This window comes from Grampus griseus, assembly GCF_964374135.1.
Source record: "Grampus griseus genome assembly, chromosome: 17".
Classification (NCBI taxonomy): domain Eukaryota; kingdom Metazoa; phylum Chordata; class Mammalia; order Artiodactyla; family Delphinidae; genus Grampus; species Grampus griseus.
In genome coordinates this window covers 1,244,289-1,261,873 of record NC_139011.1, presented here as the reverse complement: position 1 = coordinate 1,261,873, position 17,585 = coordinate 1,244,289, and the positions used below count along the sequence as shown (strand labels likewise).

General features: G+C 55.6%; 1 protein-coding gene across 1 annotated transcript; it reads left to right on the top strand.

Moving 5' to 3' along the window:
• Window positions 1-4,038: 4,038 nt before the first annotated feature.
• On the top strand, window positions 4,039-16,935 carry ZNF696 (zinc finger protein 696; the record flags this gene model as incomplete). Its single annotated transcript, XM_082675305.1, has 5 exons — window positions 4,039-4,093; window positions 7,901-7,958; window positions 8,157-8,213; window positions 9,539-9,642; window positions 15,283-16,935. 5 exons carry the CDS (start codon window positions 4,039-4,041, stop codon window positions 16,386-16,388), a joined length of 1,380 nt encoding a protein of 459 aa, XP_082531431.1. The 3' UTR covers window positions 16,389-16,935.
• Between the last annotated feature and the right edge of the window lie 650 nt (window positions 16,936-17,585).

Below are 17,585 nucleotides of genomic sequence, written 5' to 3'. Positions count from 1 at the left end.
TCCCAAGGTCTCTGCCTCGCCGACTTCTCCGAGGCCCCATCGGCGGTGCAGCCCAGCACCTCGGACAGCTCCAGGGACGTGCGCACGCCTCCGGGCGCAGGTCCACGGCCCTGAGGCTCTCCGGGTCCCCCGAGCCTCAACCCGGAACTCCGCCCCAGGAGCCCTCCCCCCGGCGGCTCCCCTGGGCGAGTCCCCCCGCGGGGACCCCCGAGAGGGTCCCCTGAGCTTCCTAGAGCTCCCGGAAGTGCCGGCGGCGCGGCGCGGGGCGGGGCTCCCTGTGGGCGCGGCGCGCGCTTCCGGCTCTCCCGCCGGGGCCCGGGGAGCGGTGGGTGAGAGGCCCCGCGGTGCTGGTCGCTGGGCCCTGCAGCCGGGCCGGCGGGGGACGCGGCGTCGCGCCCGGCTCCCTCAGGCCTTCCCTCCCGCCGTCAGCACAACCAGCCAGCCGCGCCCCCTGCCGCTCTCGGTACCATGGCCGGCGGCCTCGACCCCCGGCGCCCGAGCTTCGTCCGTGCGCGAGGAGGGCGCCCCCGGCCTGCTGGGCCCAGGGCCTGGACGGCCACAGGCCAGGTTCCCAAACCATGCTTCTCCCACTCCTTATTTTAGGGAGTCCGCTGGAAGATTTGAAAATCCCGGGAAAGCCCGGGTTTCCCTTTCAGAGAAGCTCATCCTGGAGTGTCCAGGTGCACCTTGCTAAGTCCAGGCCAATGTGCCCTTGGGGAGAGCATCTGGCTCTGGGCACGGCCCCATCTGCACAGCTGGGGTGTGTTTTCCCCAGGACCTCTCCACGGATCAGCACGAATCCTCATCTCACCGATGGCAGCGCTGTCACCCGCTGTGACCTCACCCCCACTCTGCCTGCCGAGGGGACCGGGCCAGGCTCTCCTCTTCCGGAGGCGGGGACCCAGGGACATGGTACACCCCTCTCGAGCCCCAGTCTTTGTCCCTTGGGCCACAGATCCTGACCTTAACATCTGTCATTCAGTGTGCAGCCTCCTCGGGCTGTTCCCAGCGCCCCCCCCCCCCCAGCGCTGCTGCCCTGCCACAGGGATCAGCGAGGCCCCGGATCTCAGGGGAAATGGAAGGCTAGTCCTCAAGGAGGACAGGTTTTAACAGAATTCTTTTCTTTTTTTAAAATTTTGTCTTAACTTTAAGAGTTTTTGAGCAAAAATCGTTTGGAATCAGAGAGCACCAAACTGGAAGTGGTTAGGAGCGCTCCCAGATTTCTTTTTCTTTAAGAGTGTTTTGGGAATTTGTGTCCTTCTAACACCCTTCCGCTCCCTGACCTTGATCCCTGCATAACCCCATCCCAGACAGAGGGCCTAATTTCCTTGTTCCCGCCCCGCTGATTTAAATGAGATGATGCGGCCTTTGTCGAAGTCTCTCCGTGCTCTGGTTCAGAGTCTGGTGTCATTTGCTGCCTCCCTTTCTGGTTTCAGACCATGAGGACGGAGTTCAGAGTGAGGAGCAGATTCCGGGCAGAACCGCAGGGTGTCCCGGGGACAAAGGTTCTAAGGTCCGGGCCACAGGTCCAGGGACCTGCCGGGCCGTGCAGAAGCCATCGGGGTTCACAGGGGCGGGCAGGGCTGCCACACAAGGCCTGCGTGCACCAGGCAAGTCCCGAGGAAGCCAGCCTGGTGACCCGCCAGGAAGACCGCGCAGGAGGGAGCCCGGGTAGCTGCGACCCAGCTGGAGGAGCCACTCCGAATCCAGCAGGCGTGGGGAGCCCCGGCGGGCGAAGCAGCACTGCACCGGGCCGTGCGCCCCGAGGCCGCCCCGTGAGGGGCCCACATCCTGGAGCAGTGGCAGCCTCCAAGCAGGGAAAAGCCTCCCCAGTGCCGCAAGTCGGACCTGGTGAAGCACCAGCGGGTCCACACTGGCGAGAAGCCCTACGCGTGCGGCCACTGCGGGAAGGCCTTCGTGCAGAGCTCTCACTTCACGCAGCACCTGCGGTTCCACAACAGCGAGAAGCCCCTTGCGTGTCAGCAGTGCGGTCAGGCCTTCAGCCAGAGCTCCAGCCGCGTTCAGCACCAGCGGGTCCACACCGGGGAGAAGGCCTACCAGTGCGGCGAGCGCGGCCGCGCCTGCAGGGCCCTGTCGGGCTGCTTCTGGCACCAGCGCGTCCTCACCCGGGAGAACCCTTTCCGCTGACTGGGACCGCAGGGGTCCACCGGGGCCTGTGCCGCGCCAAGCCGACCTTCCACTAGAGGGCGCTGTGGACGCCATGGATGCCTGCCGCGCGCTGCTGGGGGCGCGGGGAGAGCAGCACGCGGACCATCGCTGAAGGTGGCCCCTGCACCCCAGTTAAGATGCCGGCGCTCGCCCCCTCGCCCGCACGCTCCCCCAGCCCTCGCCGCCCCAGGGCCGCCCAGGGAAACAAGTGCGAACAGAGTCCCGGTCGCGGGCGGGACAGAAGGTCGACGCAAGGCGGCCACGCCCTTTCTCTCCCTGGGAGACCTAGCGGCTTTGCTGCTGACAGACACGAAGGGAAATGTAGGGCCTGAGCGCCCCGTGGTCCCCCTAATGGTAGCCCTGGCCGAGGCCTACAGGAGAGCTCAGGCACTAGGGAAGATGGTGTACAGCTGTCAGGCGACCAACGGACTTGCATGTTAAGGGTTATTTTAAAAATAGGATTAATATGCCCAAAAGACATGTACGAACGAACACATGTCCTGAACGAAATATTTGCGGGCTTGTACTACGGGTACTTATCCCCGACCCGAAACAGTCTTGTCCCTTTCATAGAAATGCACGGGGTTAACCGACACTTGGCAGCGAGCACTTTGCGCTCTGAGGCCAGGGCACGCGCGGGGCGCCGCAAGGGGCGGGGCGCCGCAAGGGGCGGGGCGCCGCAAGGGGCGGGGCGCCGCAAGGGGCGGGGCGCCGCAAGGGGCGGGGCGCCGCAAGGGGCGGGGCGCCGCAAGGGGCGGGGCGCCGCAAGGGGCGGGGCGCCGCAAGGGGCGGGGCGCCGCAAGGGGCGGGGCGCCGCAAGGGGCGGGGCGCCGCAAGGGGCGGGGCGCCGCAAGGGGCGGGGCGCCGCAAGGGGCGGGGCGCCGCAAGGGGCGGGGCGCCGCAAGGGGCGGGGCGCCGCAAGGGGCGGGGCGCCGCAAGGGGCGGGGCGCCGCAAGGGGCGGGGCGCCGCAAGGGGCGGGGCGCCGCAAGGGGCGGGGCGCCGCAAGGGGCGGGGCGCCGCAAGGGGCGGGGCGCCGCAAGGGGCGGGGCGCCGCAAGGGGCGGGGCGCCGCAAGGGGCGGGGCGCCGCAAGGGGCGGGGCGCCGCAAGGGGCGGGGCGCCGCAAGGGGCGGGGCGCCGCAAGGGGCGGGGCGCCGCAAGGGGCGGGGCGCCGCAAGGGGCGGGGCGCCGCAAGGGGCGGGGCGCCGCAAGGGGCGGGGCGCCGCAAGGGGCGGGGCGCCGCAAGGGGCGGGGCGCCGCAAGGGGCGGGGCGCCGCAAGGGGCGGGGCGCCGCAAGGGGCGGGGCGCCGCAAGGGGCGGGGCGCCGCAAGGGGCGGGGCGCCGCAAGGGGCGGGGCGCCGCAAGGGGCGGGGCGCCGCAAGGGGCGGGGCGCCGCAAGGGGCGGGGCGCCGCAAGGGGCGGGGCGCCGCAAGGGGCGGGGCGCCGCAAGGGGCGGGGCGCCGCAAGGGGCGGGGCGCCGCAAGGGGCGGGGCGCCGCAAGGGGCGGGGCGCCGCAAGGGGCGGGGCGCCGCAAGGGGCGGGGCGCCGCAAGGGGCGGGGCGCCGCAAGGGGCGGGGCGCCGCAAGGGGCGGGGCGCCGCAAGGGGCGGGGCGCCGCAAGGGGCGGGGCGCCGCAAGGGGCGGGGCGCCGCAAGGGGCGGGGCGCCGCAAGGGGCGGGGCGCCGCAAGGGGCGGGGCGCCGCAAGGGGCGGGGCGCCGCAAGGGGCGGGGCGCCGCAAGGGGGCGCCTGATCCTGGGAGAGCAGGAGCAGAAGACCGTTCAAGAGTTTGGAGCTTCGAGCTTAGTTGAGACTAGTGGGTGTTTTCTCTGGTTGTGGTGCCGTGAGAAGAGGCTAGAGCACAGGCCCGGACATGGACAACGTTCGTGGGAAGTGGCCACAGTGGCTCTCCGGTTGCCTGCGCTCAGGTGAGTCCCCTCGACTGCCTCGTGGCTTGTGGGAGCGAATGTTCAGGAGCGGAAGTCGGGCTGGCGTTTTTGGAGTGTTGCTTTTGCTAAGAGTAGCCCTCACGATACTGGAGGTTTTCCCTTGTGATGCGTCGGCAAGCTTATTTCTAGTTTTTGGATCATTTTTTTTTAAATATTTATTTATTTATTTACTTATTTGGCTGCGCCATGTCTTAGTTGCAGCACACGGGATCTTAGTTGCCTCGTGGGGGATCTTTTTGTTTCTGCACGGGAGATCTTTAGTTGCGGCTTTCCGGCTCTTAGTTGCGGCATGCAGGATCTAGTTCCCTGACCAAAGATCGAACCTAGGCCCCCTGCACTGGAAGTGCGCAGTCTTAACGACTGGACTACCTGGGAAGTCCCTAGATCATCTTTTTAAGATGTTTTAATTTTTATGTGTGCTTTATGATTTTTATAATTTGTTACAAATAAATGCAGTGCGTGGTGGGCATGTACTCAGCGTTTACTGATGCCTCTGCAGTGAAAAGCCTCAACACATAGGGTGGGCTGGCAGGAGACTGGTGCGGGGAGCCCCGTTTGGGCGGGATTGCGGGAGAGGCTCCAGAGGGGCCCCGGGGATGGCGGGGAGTCCAGAGTTGGGAAGGTTGCGGCTTGCAGGTTGCAGGTACTGAGGAAGCTCAGGGCTACTCCGGCATCAGCTCTTGCATTCTGAAGCTGGTTTTGGTCCCAAAGAGAAAACTGTTTAGGCTGTTGGTGGGGGTCCAGACTACCTGGTTCCTCCCCTCCTGGCCCTGCTGCTGCCACCCAGCCGCCCGCTGGAAGGCCTGTCCACTGTGCTCGGCCCTTCATCTCTCCCCAGCTGCTCAGGGCAGTAAAAGGGAACTGGGAAGACCCAGCGGGCTTCGTCCACCTTTCTGTCCTGCACCCGCAGCGACCAGCAGCAGCATTCCAGTGGCACCTGTTTTGTTGGCCCTGGATGGAGGAAGACGGGCAGAGCAGAGCCGCTGACCAGTGGTGAACAGGGACCCCTGGCTTCCAGCGGGGAGATTCAGTGCCCATCTGTCAGCACAGCGCAGTCAGGCTTGACTGAATGAGGTGTGGTGATTGCCTTCTCCATGTCCCAGCTCCTTCCTCTGGAAACACAGCCTCTCTGGGGGTTAATATCCGAAGAGGAGATGAACACAGTGCAGGGCTGTTCAAGGAGAGTGTGGCTGGGAGCAGGCAGACTGAGTGGTATCTGCACCGTCCCCCTGGGGCTGTTAGTGGAGGGACAGACCACATGCGCGCTTGGGGCCTCAGGCCAGCCTGAGTTCAGCCCTCCGCACCTCGTGCCGGCCCAGCCCTGGCACCACTGAAGCCTGTCCGGCCCTCTGGGCACCGGCCAGGGCCTGGTCCTGGAAGCTGAGTGGTCCCACTACCCATGAACAAAGCAAGCGACAGAAGCCCCTCGGCACTGGCTCGGGCAGCGCGCAGGATTAAGGAGCTGCTTCAGGACCCCCAGGAATCTGGATTTTCTAGGCTGTCAGAGAGGTCTCTGGCCCCTCCCTGCCTCTCATCTCTGCAGGCCCCATGTGGCCTCGGGCTCCAACCGCTGACCGGCCTTCCCCAGGTCTGACACCATCTCAGCCCGGGCTGCAGAGTACAGCGCCCTCTCTCGCCCCAGCTCCTGGAGAAGCGGGTGGTGGGGGTTCCAGAGTGATCTAGGGGAAGAGAGGGAGAGGAGCATTCCCAGAAGGAAGGGGTCCTGAGCAGAAGCAAGCCACAGGCCCCCAGATGCACCCCTGAACCTGTCGGAAAAGAAAAGCCAGTGCATGTCCCGTGAGGAAGCCGTCGTCGTAGCCTCTGAACAAGAAAGCTCCCTCCGGGCACCTGGTTGTAGAAGCGACACGTGCGTGATAGGAAACTGGGACACGTGGGAACATCTGGAGAAAAAAACCTTTCGCCACCTGCGTCCTGGGGTGTGGTTGTCGGCCTCATCTGCACCATCGGAAAACAAACTCAGTATGCAATTTATGATCTGCTTTGGGGCTTAAAAACAAAACAGGCTTTCTCCGTGTTTTACAAGATCATCAATGACTGCTGTTTGTCAAGATTTCACTTTTTGAGAAAACTTTTGACAAAGCCCGTTTTCCCTATTATATAAACAGAATATGTCATAGAAAATTTGGGAAATGGGGAAAAGTAGAAAGAAATCACACTAGTTCACACCACATGGCAGAAATGTACCTTTTAGTTTTTTTATATCTATACAGATTTCTTCCCCGAATCTTTTTAGAATGGATTGCATCCATTATGTCTCTTGGTACTGTAACCCTTTAGTGTGTATTTCCTATATTCAACGACATTCTCTTACAAAACCACAGTGCAGGTACCAAATCCAGGTAATTGGACATTGATACAATGCTCAACAAAGCAAGCCTTCTCGTTGTGCTCGTGGCATTTTCCCTCCAACCCAGCATCCATTCTGGGATCCTAGCCTGCCTGTGGTCACTGTGTCTCCTGAGGAATCTATAGTGTGGAGCAGTTCCTCAGCCTTTCTTTTCTCCCGAGATGATTTATTACTTGCAAGGGGAAAATGGTGCCCACATGGTCAAAAAACCAGAGGACACTGACCGTGTGATCAAAATGGTCACTAGCCAGTGAAGAGCCCATGGACACCATGTCCCTCCACGTGACGCCCAGAGGACACGTGGTTGCAGGATTCCAGCTGGAGAGGTGCGACCTGTGTCCAGTGATGCGGAAAGGGAAGGGAATGGGCAAAGCTCAGAGGGAGGCGAGAACGAGCCTGGCGTGTTCAGGGAGCGGTGACTGGTTTCACAGTTGGGGGAGCTGGAGGAAGAGGTGACACTGGACAGGTGGGTGGAAGCTGATGGAGGTAAGGTCTGCTGCCATCCGGGCACTGGGCCACCATCAAAGGCCCAGCCCAGCTGTGAGGGTGCCAGTGTGCACCCGTGCTTCTGTCTGGGCTAAGAACCCGGGGTGGGTGCCAGAGCAGCAGACTTCCGTAGGAGAGTCTTGCGGAGGGCCATTGTCAGGGAGCAGGGAGTCATTTCAAGGGCTCTCTGGGCTGTGGGGTTTCTGGAAGCAGGTTAGAATGAGGTGGCTGAGGAGAGACCACAGGAGTCATCTACAGGAAAGTGCCCAGAGCACGGAGAGACAGCTCAGCGATGGGCTGGGGACAGGACATTCGTCGCCTAAGCCCCACGACACGTGTTTAAGGCAGACGCTGTGAAGGTTCCTCAGCCGGGATTAAACACAAGAGTACCCACTCTGCAGAGGACCCCAAGGCCACCGTTCCTGTGGGAAGCCTGCAGCCCCACGTCACGTGTGGAGCCCAGAGAACTCCCGACCTTGGGAACTGAATCCTGCCCACCGCCACGTGAGACCCCAGGGGAGACCCCAGTCGTGGCCAACACCTTGCCTGCAGCCTAGGAGAGACCCCAGCCCAGGACCGGCCAGGCTGTGCCCGGACTCGTGCAACACAAGGAAGCCGTGAGATCATAAACGCATGATGCTTCAAGCCCTTAAGTGTGTGGTCACTGAAAACCAGCGGTGAGGGAAACCCGGAGAATGTGGCGCAGCGGCCCGACGCGCGGGAGGAAGGGGATTTCTGCGCTGCCCCCGGCTTAGGAGGGGGATCCACCTGCGGAGGACCAGCCGCTGTGAGGCTCTGGCGCCCAGGCCGGGCAGGCTCGGGGCGCCCTCCCCTCCCCCCTTTCTCCACGGGCGCTGACTTCATGCGTCCGTGCATTCGCTTATTCCGCAGTCAGCAAGGTCACCTAACCCGGCTTACTCCCCGGACCACAGGCCTGGACCTGGTGGAGGCCACGCGGCCCGGGGCGGGGGTCCGGGAGGCGTCCCAGAGGTGCGGGAAGTGAAGCCCTGCAGGGGCGGGAGCGGTCGGTGTGAAGGTGGCCGGACAGCAACCGAGGGTCTTGCATGCGAAGCTAGGAAATCCGCGCATAGCTCGCGAAGGCAGGCCCACCCCCACCCCCACCCCCGCCCCGCGGCCTCCAGGGCAGCTGAGTGCGGGTCCTCCGGCGCCCTAGAACGTCACCGGAAGTGCCCGAGCCGCCCGGGAGAGGGAGGCGGCGCTTCCGGCGGGCGGCGGGGGCTCCGGGTAAGTGGTGGCGGACCGGGGCTTGGGCAGGGGTTGGCAGACGATGGGCCGCGCCCGCGAGGGAAGTAGAAATATGGGCGCAAGGACGGGCCGTCCCTACGGGGCATGGGGCCCTTATCTGTCCTGGGCTCTCCCTGCGAAAGGGCTCACATCCGGGAGGAGAGCGGAAGCGAGGGGCGGCCCCGGGGACAGCCTTCCCCGCCCATTGTGACGACCAGTGTGAAGGCCCCGGGACAGCCTCAGACAGTTCCCTGAAGTGAAATCACAGTTTAATTTTAAGGCCTTTGTAAATCATCGAATTATCCGCCGTCCAGTGCACGTTTTCTTCTTCCAGCGGTGTATGAAGGTGCCTGTTTCCCCTAATTGTCTGTATGCTCATAAGGTGCCACTGTTTTTAAGCCTTATTGTTTTTTTTTAATATTTACTTATTTTAGGCTGCGTCGGGTCTCAGTTGTGGCTTGGGGGAACTTCCGCTGAGGCACGCGGTTCCCCCGTTGTGGCACCTGGGCTTTTCTAGTTGCGGGCGCATGGGCTCCGGAGTGCATGGCTCCGTACTTGTGGCGCTCGGGCTTAGCTGCTCCGTGGCATGTGGGATCTTAGTTCCCCGATCAGGGATGGAACCCGTGTCCCCTGCACTGGAAGGCGGTTCCTTAACAACTGGACCACAAGGGAGGTCCCAGCTACTTGTTTATTTTCTTCTGCTGGTTACCTGTCCATAACTTTAACTAGTTTTTTCGTGCTTTTTCATGTATATATAGTGGGTTTTTAGATATTGAGGATATGAATCTTTGTGTTGCAAATATCCCTCCGTTTTTTTTTTTTTTCCTTTTGTTTTTGACAGTAAATATCCTTGTGTAGTTAGATCTGTCACACTTTACCTTTGGTGGCAAGCTTAGCAAAAGCGTTCCTCAATCCAGAATTGCGCCATTCAGATCGTTACTTTTTTGGTTTCATATATTTATATTCAGATCTTTTGTTATTATCAAGAAAAAATATAAATGCATAGAAATTTTTCCACACATCCGAGGACTGACTAAAGGTGCTCGTTGGTTCCTGGTGGAGCTGAGACCACAGTGGGCAGGTAACAGGTGCTGCCACATCTATCTCTGCTCCTGATCTGCTGGGGGGCGGGGGTGGGGGAGCCAGCATGGCCTAGACAGTTCCCAGAGGGTGTCCCGTGGAACACTAGTTTCTGGGATGTTTGCTTATTCAGACCTTGGTTTATAGTGAGGTGGCTCCTTCAGGGCCCTCTGGGCAGGCTCTGAGCCTCCCTTCTCTGAAGGCACTCTGACCTCACCCCCACCCTTCCTTTCTCTTTCTCCCAGGCAGGTGTCCTACTACTGGTGTTTCTGCGGCAAGCAGCAAGCAGAGCCCCAGCCTGAGTCCACAGAACGCCCCAGAGAGGTGACCCTGATGGACACGTGCACAGGTGAGGGAGGCAGGCAGGCCCAGAGGGCCATCCTGGGGTCAGGGACGTGGGGACAGCTTAGGAATCGGGGCTCCCAAGTCCATCTGCCTGGCTGCTACTAACCATCACAGCTTCTAACCATCACAGCTCCCCACCTCCATGCCTGCTGTGCTCCCTCAGCCCCTCCCTCCTTTGTTCTCCTGGACACACTCTATACCCTGCTCTCTCTTTCTCTGGTCCCCCCACCTGGAGACCTCTGAGAACAAGAATTTTATTTTTTAAATTATAGTTGACTTACCGTGTTGTGTTACTTTCAAGTGTACAGCAAAGTGATTCAGTTATATGTACGTGTTCTTTTTCGTGTTCTTTTCCATTATAGGTTATTACAAGATAATGAATATAGTTCCATGTGCTGTACAGTAGGATCTTGTTGTTTACCTGTTTTATATATAGCAGTGTGTAGCTGCTGATCCCAAACCCCTAATTTATGCCTCCCTCCGCTCCCTTTCCCCTTTGGTAAACATAAGTTTGTTTTCTGTGTGTCTTTCTGTTTTGTAAATAAGTTCATTTGTATCATTTTTTTTAATTTAATTTAATTTATTTATTTATTTATTTTTGCGGTACGCGGACCTGTCACTGTTGTGGCTTCTCCCGTTGCGGAGCACAGGCTCCGGACGCGCAGGCTCAGCGGCCATGGCTCACGGGCCCAGCCGCTCCGCGGCATGTGGGATCTTCCCGGACCGGGGTACGAACCCATGTCCCCTGCATCGGCAGGCGGACTCTCGACCACTGCACCACCAAGGAAGCCCCATATTTTTATTTATTTTATTTTAACAATTATTTTGGCTGCATTGGGTCTTCGTTGCTGCGCGTAGGCTTTGCTCTGGTTGCGGCAAGCAGGGGCTACTCTTTTTTTTTTTTTGCGGTACGCGGGCCTCTCGCTGTTGTGGCCTCTCCCATTGCGGAGCACAGGCTCCGGACGCGCAGGCTCAGTGGCCATGGCTCACGGGCCCAGCCGCTCCGCGGCATGTGGGATCTTCCCGGACCGGGACACGAACCCGTGTCCCCTGCATCGGCAGGCGGACTCTCAACCACTGCGTCACCAGGGAAGAGGGGCTACTCTTCGTTGCAGCGCACGGGCTTCTCATTGCAGTGGCTTCTCTTTGTTTTGGAGCACGGGCTCCAGGCACGCAGGCTTCAATAGTTGTGGCACTTGGGCTCAGTAGTTGTGGCTCGTGGGCTCTAGAGTGCAGGCTCAGTAGTTGTGGCACACGGGCTTAGTTGCTCCGCGGCATGTGTGATCTTCCCAGACCAGGGGCTCGAACCCGTGTCCCCTGCATTGGCAGGCGGATTCTTAACCACTGTGCCAGCCGGGAAGCCCCTGTATCATTTTTTTAGATTCCACATATAAGTGATATTATGTGATATTTGTCTTTGTCTGACTGACTTCACTTAATATGATAATCTGTTGCTGCATGTTGCTGCAAATGGCATTATTTCATTCTTTTTATGGCTGAGTAGTATTCCATTATATATATATGTACCATATCTATTCATCTATTGATGGACATTCAGGGTGCTTCCGTGTCTTGGCTATTGTGAATAGTGCTGCTATGAACACTGGGGTGCATGTATCCTTTCGAATTAGAGTTTTTTCTGGATGTATGCCCAGGAGTGGGATTGCTGGGTCATATGGTAATTCTATTTTTAGTTTTTTAAGGAACCTCCATACTGTTCTCCATAGTGGCTGCACCAATTTACATCCCCACAAACAGTGTAGGAGGGTTCCCTTTTCTCCACACCCTCTCCAGCATTTATTATTTGCAGACTTTTTGATGATGGTCATTTTGACCAGTGTGAGGTGGTACCTCATTGTAGTTTTGATTTGCATTTCTCTAATAATTAGCAATGTTGAGCATCTTTTCATGTGCCTGTTGGCCATCTGTATGTCTTTGGAAAAATGTCTGTTAGGTCTTCTGCCCATTTTTTTGATTGAGTTGTTTTTTTGTTATTGAGTTGGATAAGCTGTTTGTATATTTTGAAAATTAAGCCCTTGTCAGTCGCAATGTTTGCGAATATTTTCTCCCATTCCATAGGTTGTCTTTTTGTTTTGTTTATGGTTTCCTTTGCTGTGCAAAAGCTTTTAAGTTTGATTAGGTCCCATTTATTTTTGCTTTTATTTCTTTTGCTTTTGGAGACTGACCTAAGAAAACATTGCTACAATTTATGTCAGAGAAGGTTTTGCCTATGTTCTGTTCTAGGAGTTTTATGGTGTCCTGTCTTATGTTTAAGTCTTTAAGCCATTTTGAGTTTATTTTTGTGTGTAGTGTGAGGGAGTGTTCTAACTTCATTGACTTCCATGTGGCTCTCCAGCTTTCTCAGCACCACTTGGCTGAAGGGACTGTCTTTTCACCATTGTATTCTTGCCTCCTTTGTCTAAGATTAATTGACCATAGGTGTGTGTGTTTATTTCTGGGCTCTCTGTTCTGTTCCATTGATCCATATGTCTGTTTTTGTGCAAATACCATGCTGGGTTTTTGTGGGGTTTTTTTGAATTTTATGTATTTTTTGATACAGCAGGTTATTAGTCATCCATTTTATACACATCAGTGTATACACGTCAATTCCAATCTCCCAATTCATCCCACAACCCTCCCCGCACCCCCACCACCGCTTTCCCCCCTTGGGTCCATACGTTTGTTCTCTACATCTGTGTCTCTATTTCTGCCCTGCAAACCGGTTCATCTGTACCATTTTTCTAGGTTCCACATACATGCGTTAATATACGATATTTGTTTTTCTTTTTCTGACTTACTTCACTCTGTATGACAGTCTCTAGATCCATCCACATCTCTACAAATGACCCAATTTCGCTCCTTTTTATGGCTGAGTAATATTCCATTGTATATATGGGCCACATCTTCTTTATCCATTTGTCTGTCGATGGGCACTTAGGTTGCTTCCATGACCTGGCTATTGTAAATAGTGCTGCAGTGAACATTGGGGTGCATGTGTCTTTTTGAATTATGGTTTTCTCAGGGTATATGCCCAGTAGTGGGACTGCTGGGTCATATGGTAGTTCTATTTTTAGTTTTTAAGGAACCTCCATACTGTTCTCCATAGTGGCTGTATCAATTTATATTCCCACCAACAGTGCAAGAGCGTTGCCTTTTCTCCACACCCTCTCCAGCATTTATTGTTTCTAGATTTTTTGATGATGGCCATTCTGACTGGTGTGAGGGGATACCTCATTGTAGTTTTGATTTGCATTTCTCTAATAATTAGTGATGTTGAGCAGCTTTTCATGTGCTTCTTGGCCATCTGTATGTCTTCTTTAGAGAAATGTCTATTTAGGTCTTCTGCCCATTTTTCGATTGGGTTGTTTGTTTTTTTCATATTGAGCTGCATGAGCTGTTTATGTATTTTGGAGATTAATCCTTTGTCCGTTGATTCATTTGCAAATATTTTGAGAGTTGTCTTTTCGTCTTGTTTGTAGTTTCCTTTGCTTTGCAAAATCTTTTAAGTTTCATTAGGTCCCATCTGTTTATCTTTGTTTTTATTTCCATTACTCTAGGAGGTGGATCGAAAAAGATCTTGCTGTGATTTATGTCAAAGAGTGTTCTTCCTGTGTCTTCCTCTGAGAGTTTTATAGCGTCTGGTCTTACGTTTAGGTCTCTAATCCATTTTTAGTTTATTTTCGTGTATGGTGTTAGGGAGTGTTCTGATTTCATTATTTTACATGTAACTGTCCAGTTTTCCCAGCACCATTTATTGAAGAGGCTTTTTCTCCATTGTATACCCTTGCCTCCTTTGTCATAGATTAGTTGACCATAGGTGCGTGGGTTTATCTCTGGGCTTTCTATCCTGTTCCATTGACCTATATTTCTGTTTCTGTGCCAGTACCATATTGTCCCTTGATTATTGTAGATTTGTAGTAGAGTCTGATTCCTCCAGCTTCGATTTTTTCCCTCAAGACTGCTTTGGCTATTCGGGGTCTTTTGTGTCTCCATACAAATTTTAGGATTTTTTGTTCTGGTTCTGTAAAAAATGCCATTGGTGATTTGATAGGGATTGCATTCCATCTGTAGATTGCGTTGGGTAGTATAGTCATTTTCACAGTATTGATTCTTCCAATCCAAGAACATGGTATATCTCTCCATCTGTTTGTATCATCTTTAATTTCTTTCATCAGTGTCTTATAGTTTTCTGCATACAGGTCTTTTGTCTCCCTAGGTAGGTACCGTGCTATTCTGATTACTGTAGCTTTGTAGTATTGTCTGAAGTCAGGGAGGGTTATGCCTCCAGCTTGGAGGAACAAGAGTATTAATTCTTGGCTTTGTCTCACCAGGGCCCAGCAGTGTCAACTGGCCTAGGCTCAGGGTTGGTGACCAGGAAGTGTGTGGTGGATGACAATCTGGCTGGCCTCCCGCCCACTGGCCACCTCCCTCTCGGGCTCCAGGCCCCTCTGTTCTGAAGATTTCAGGCCACATTTGGGGGAGGGCTCATATTCAGTTGCCTGTTGTTGCTGTTGTTGAATTGTCACATGACCTGTCCTAACAACCAGGCCATCTTCCCTTGGCAAAGACACATGCCATTTCAAGCTTTTCCCCATCATACTCTACCCTAAGGTTCTGGTTCAGCAGTGGGAGCCTGGGGAGAACATGACCGTGGCTCCCCAAACACACCTGGAACTGCTCTCCCAGGAAGTCACAGAACCCCCGTGTCGGGTGGTTCAGCCACCGTGTCCCTGCACCTCATCCCTCAGGGTGTGAGTTGGGGATGACCCAGAGGTGCAGCCATGGAGCCACCCTTCAGGCCCAGTACTTCCAGGCCACTGTCTCCCTCCCTTGTCTGACCCTACCCCTGACCAGATCTGGCCCAGACAGCACTTTTCAGTCTCACAATTTGGGGCTAGATTTTAGCAAGTGCCACCATACACAGTGTGTGGAGGAAAAAACAGGTTACCAAAAACATCCCATTCAGAAAAGGAATAAAGAGAAAGCACCCTGTCTGGGTTGCTGGCCTGAGCATATAGTATGAGATGTACGGCCTGAAGGGAGGTGAGGCTGAGGGCTGGGCCCCAGTGTCAGAGTGGTGACCAGCATCTGTGCCAGGGGACTGAGCTTCTTGGTTAGGACGTCTGGCAGCCCAGGTTCTGCCTTCTGGGCACACTCCTGGTCACTTGGGCTGGAGGTGCCTCTGTTGGGGGCGGCCTCCCTGGCTTTTCCCCACTAGGTGCCAGGAGTGCCCCTTGCCCACTGTGACACCGGAAGTGTTTTCAAACATGGCCACACGTGCCTGCTCTGCTGCCAACCACTTCTCTCTGCATTCCAGGCCACGAGGCTGTACCAGGGTGTCACCAGAGCCTGGGGGTCTGTCTCCCCCAACTCGTGAGACCAGGCAGACTGAGGTTAGAGGCTTGGGCCTTTTCTGGAGTCACAGGGAAGCCTGCTGATTAGCTCTCTCCCAGTCCCTTGTCCATTCCTGCGACCACAGGTGTTAGAAGTCGGGGAGGAGAGCTGGGCAGGAGGAGGACAGGCGGGATAATGGGTTTCTGCTGCCCAGTGGCGTCTTACTGTTCCCTGTCATCACGTGGCTCTCCCGTGCCATCCATGTGTCGTCAGCAGAGTTCTAAGTTGTGCATCTCTCCCCCTTTTCCAGCTTTCCTAGCACAGGCACCGAGTGGCGGCCCGGCTTCCTGCTACGCTGCTTTGGTGGCTGAGCAAGGGGCTCAGAGCCCAGGGCTGATGCTACGACAGGCAACCTTAGAAGAAGGGGGGCGCCGTGGACAGGCTGTGCCAGGACTGTTACGGGGGCCTCCCCGGACACTGCGGTTTCCAGACCCTTGTGGGCATGAGGAAGCTAGAGAGAGGCCCAAAGGTTCCCCTCGGGGACCAGTTGTTTATGAGGAAACTGGAGGGCAGAATGGCCATGAGGACAGTGTGTCCGGGTCAGAGGTCACCCTGAATGCAGCCTCCACAGCCGATAGGAGAGGCCACTGGAAAGGACGGCCTTACCGATGCAGCACCTGCGACAGGAGCTTCAAATGCTATTCAGATGTGGTGAAACACCAGAGCATTCACTCTGGGGAGAAACCCTACGAGTGCAGCGACTGTGGGAAGGCCTTCATCCACAGCTCCCACGTCGTCAGGCACCAGCGCATTCACAACGGGGAGAGGCCTTACGTTTGTAAGGAGTGTGGGAAGGCCTTCAGCCAGAGCTCCAACCTCATCAGACACCAGAGAATCCACACGGGAGAGAAGCCCTACGAATGTGCTGCGTGTGGCAGGTCCTTCAGTCAGAGGTCAGATGCCATTAAGCACCAGAGAATTCACACTGGCGAGCGGCTGTATGAGTGCAGCGAGTGCGGGAAAACCTTCATCCATAGCTCAAACGTCGTCCGACACCAGAGAATTCACCACGGAGAGAATCCTTACGAATGCAAAGAGTGTGGGAAAGCCTTCAGCCAGAGCTCCAACCTCATTCAGCACCAGCGGGTCCACACTGGGGAGAAGCCCTACGCCTGCCAGGAGTGTGGGCGCGCCTTCAGCCGCAGCTCCTTCCTCAGTGAGCACCGGCGCATCCACACCGGGGAGAAGCCCTACGAGTGCGGCGAGTGTGGCCGCGCCTTCAGGGCCCTGTCGGGCTTCTTCCGGCACCAGAGGATCCACACTGGGGAGAAGCCTTTCCACTGTGCCAGGTGTGGCAGGGCCTTCCGCCTGAGCTTTCATCTTATCCAGCACCAGCGAGTTCACGGCACGGAGTGAGCCTGTTGGGGGGTGAACATGGAGTGGAAAATTGAGTAAAGAAGATTGGAGTGTGGGTACAACACCCTTCACTTTTTGCCCACTCCCCCAGCTTTGTGTACTTTGCCCCACAGGAAGAGGATAAAACTGTCTTGCTGGTCTCCAAGCCTGCCCGTGGAGGCCTGCAGTTTGTCTGCTGCCGCCTTGCCAGGAGCACTGGAAAGGAAAGAGGAGCCTTGGGGAAGGAGACGTGATGGCAACGTGTGCCTCGGAAGTTAATTTATTTCATTTTCACAGCACTGGGTTTTTTCCTGAAGTATAATTTACATATAGTGGAACACATAAATCTTAAGTGTTTGGTTTTATGAGTTTCAACAGTACAATGTGCTTTGACCTTTACAACCACCACACTCTGAAGATGTAGACTATTTCCATCACCCCAGAAAGTCTCCTTATGCCCCTTCAAGTCAGCCCCTCATCCTGAGAGGCAACCAGTGATCTCGTTTCTGTCACTATAGTTTTGCTTGTTCTAGAACGTTATATAAATAGTGATATAATTTATACTCTTTTATGTCTTCTTCCCTTTGCTTAATGTTTTTTGAGGTTTATCCATGTATCAGTAGGTTTTGGGGGTTCTTTCGTGTTTTTTTTTCAGTTTCATAGCTCTTTTGAGAAGTCAAGAATCACTTTCTACCCTGTATCAAAGCTATATGCTTATGTCTGTGTCTTTTATCAAAGTATGAGCCCCTGTAGCTAAAATTATTTTAGCACAGCCCCGGATACAGGATGTGCACTCCACAAAAAAATAAGTACATGAAATATGCAGGGGAGTTTATGAAAGACAGGCATATAGGAGAGACCATAGGCTTGGCCGGAAGGAGGAGGTACTGATTCACTTGTTTTCATGCCATTTCGGAGTATACAGAACTCTTCTCAGGCTTAGGAAGGTAGCATAAGATAAAACAAGTTTAAGATGTTTGTGCTTCCAACAGACATTTCCTAAGCACTTAGCTGTCCAGGCTCTACGCCACTGTTGTAGGAAACACAAAGCCACTGTGCTAGCTGCATTCAAGGACTGTAGGTAAAAGTCCAATAACAGAAGTATACAGAGGGAACTAGTGACACAGGAGGGCAGGAAACAAGACTGGGGCAAGGGGAAAACGGGGGTGAACACCCAGGGGAGGGGATTCCTGAGCAGATGGATTAAATGTGTACAAA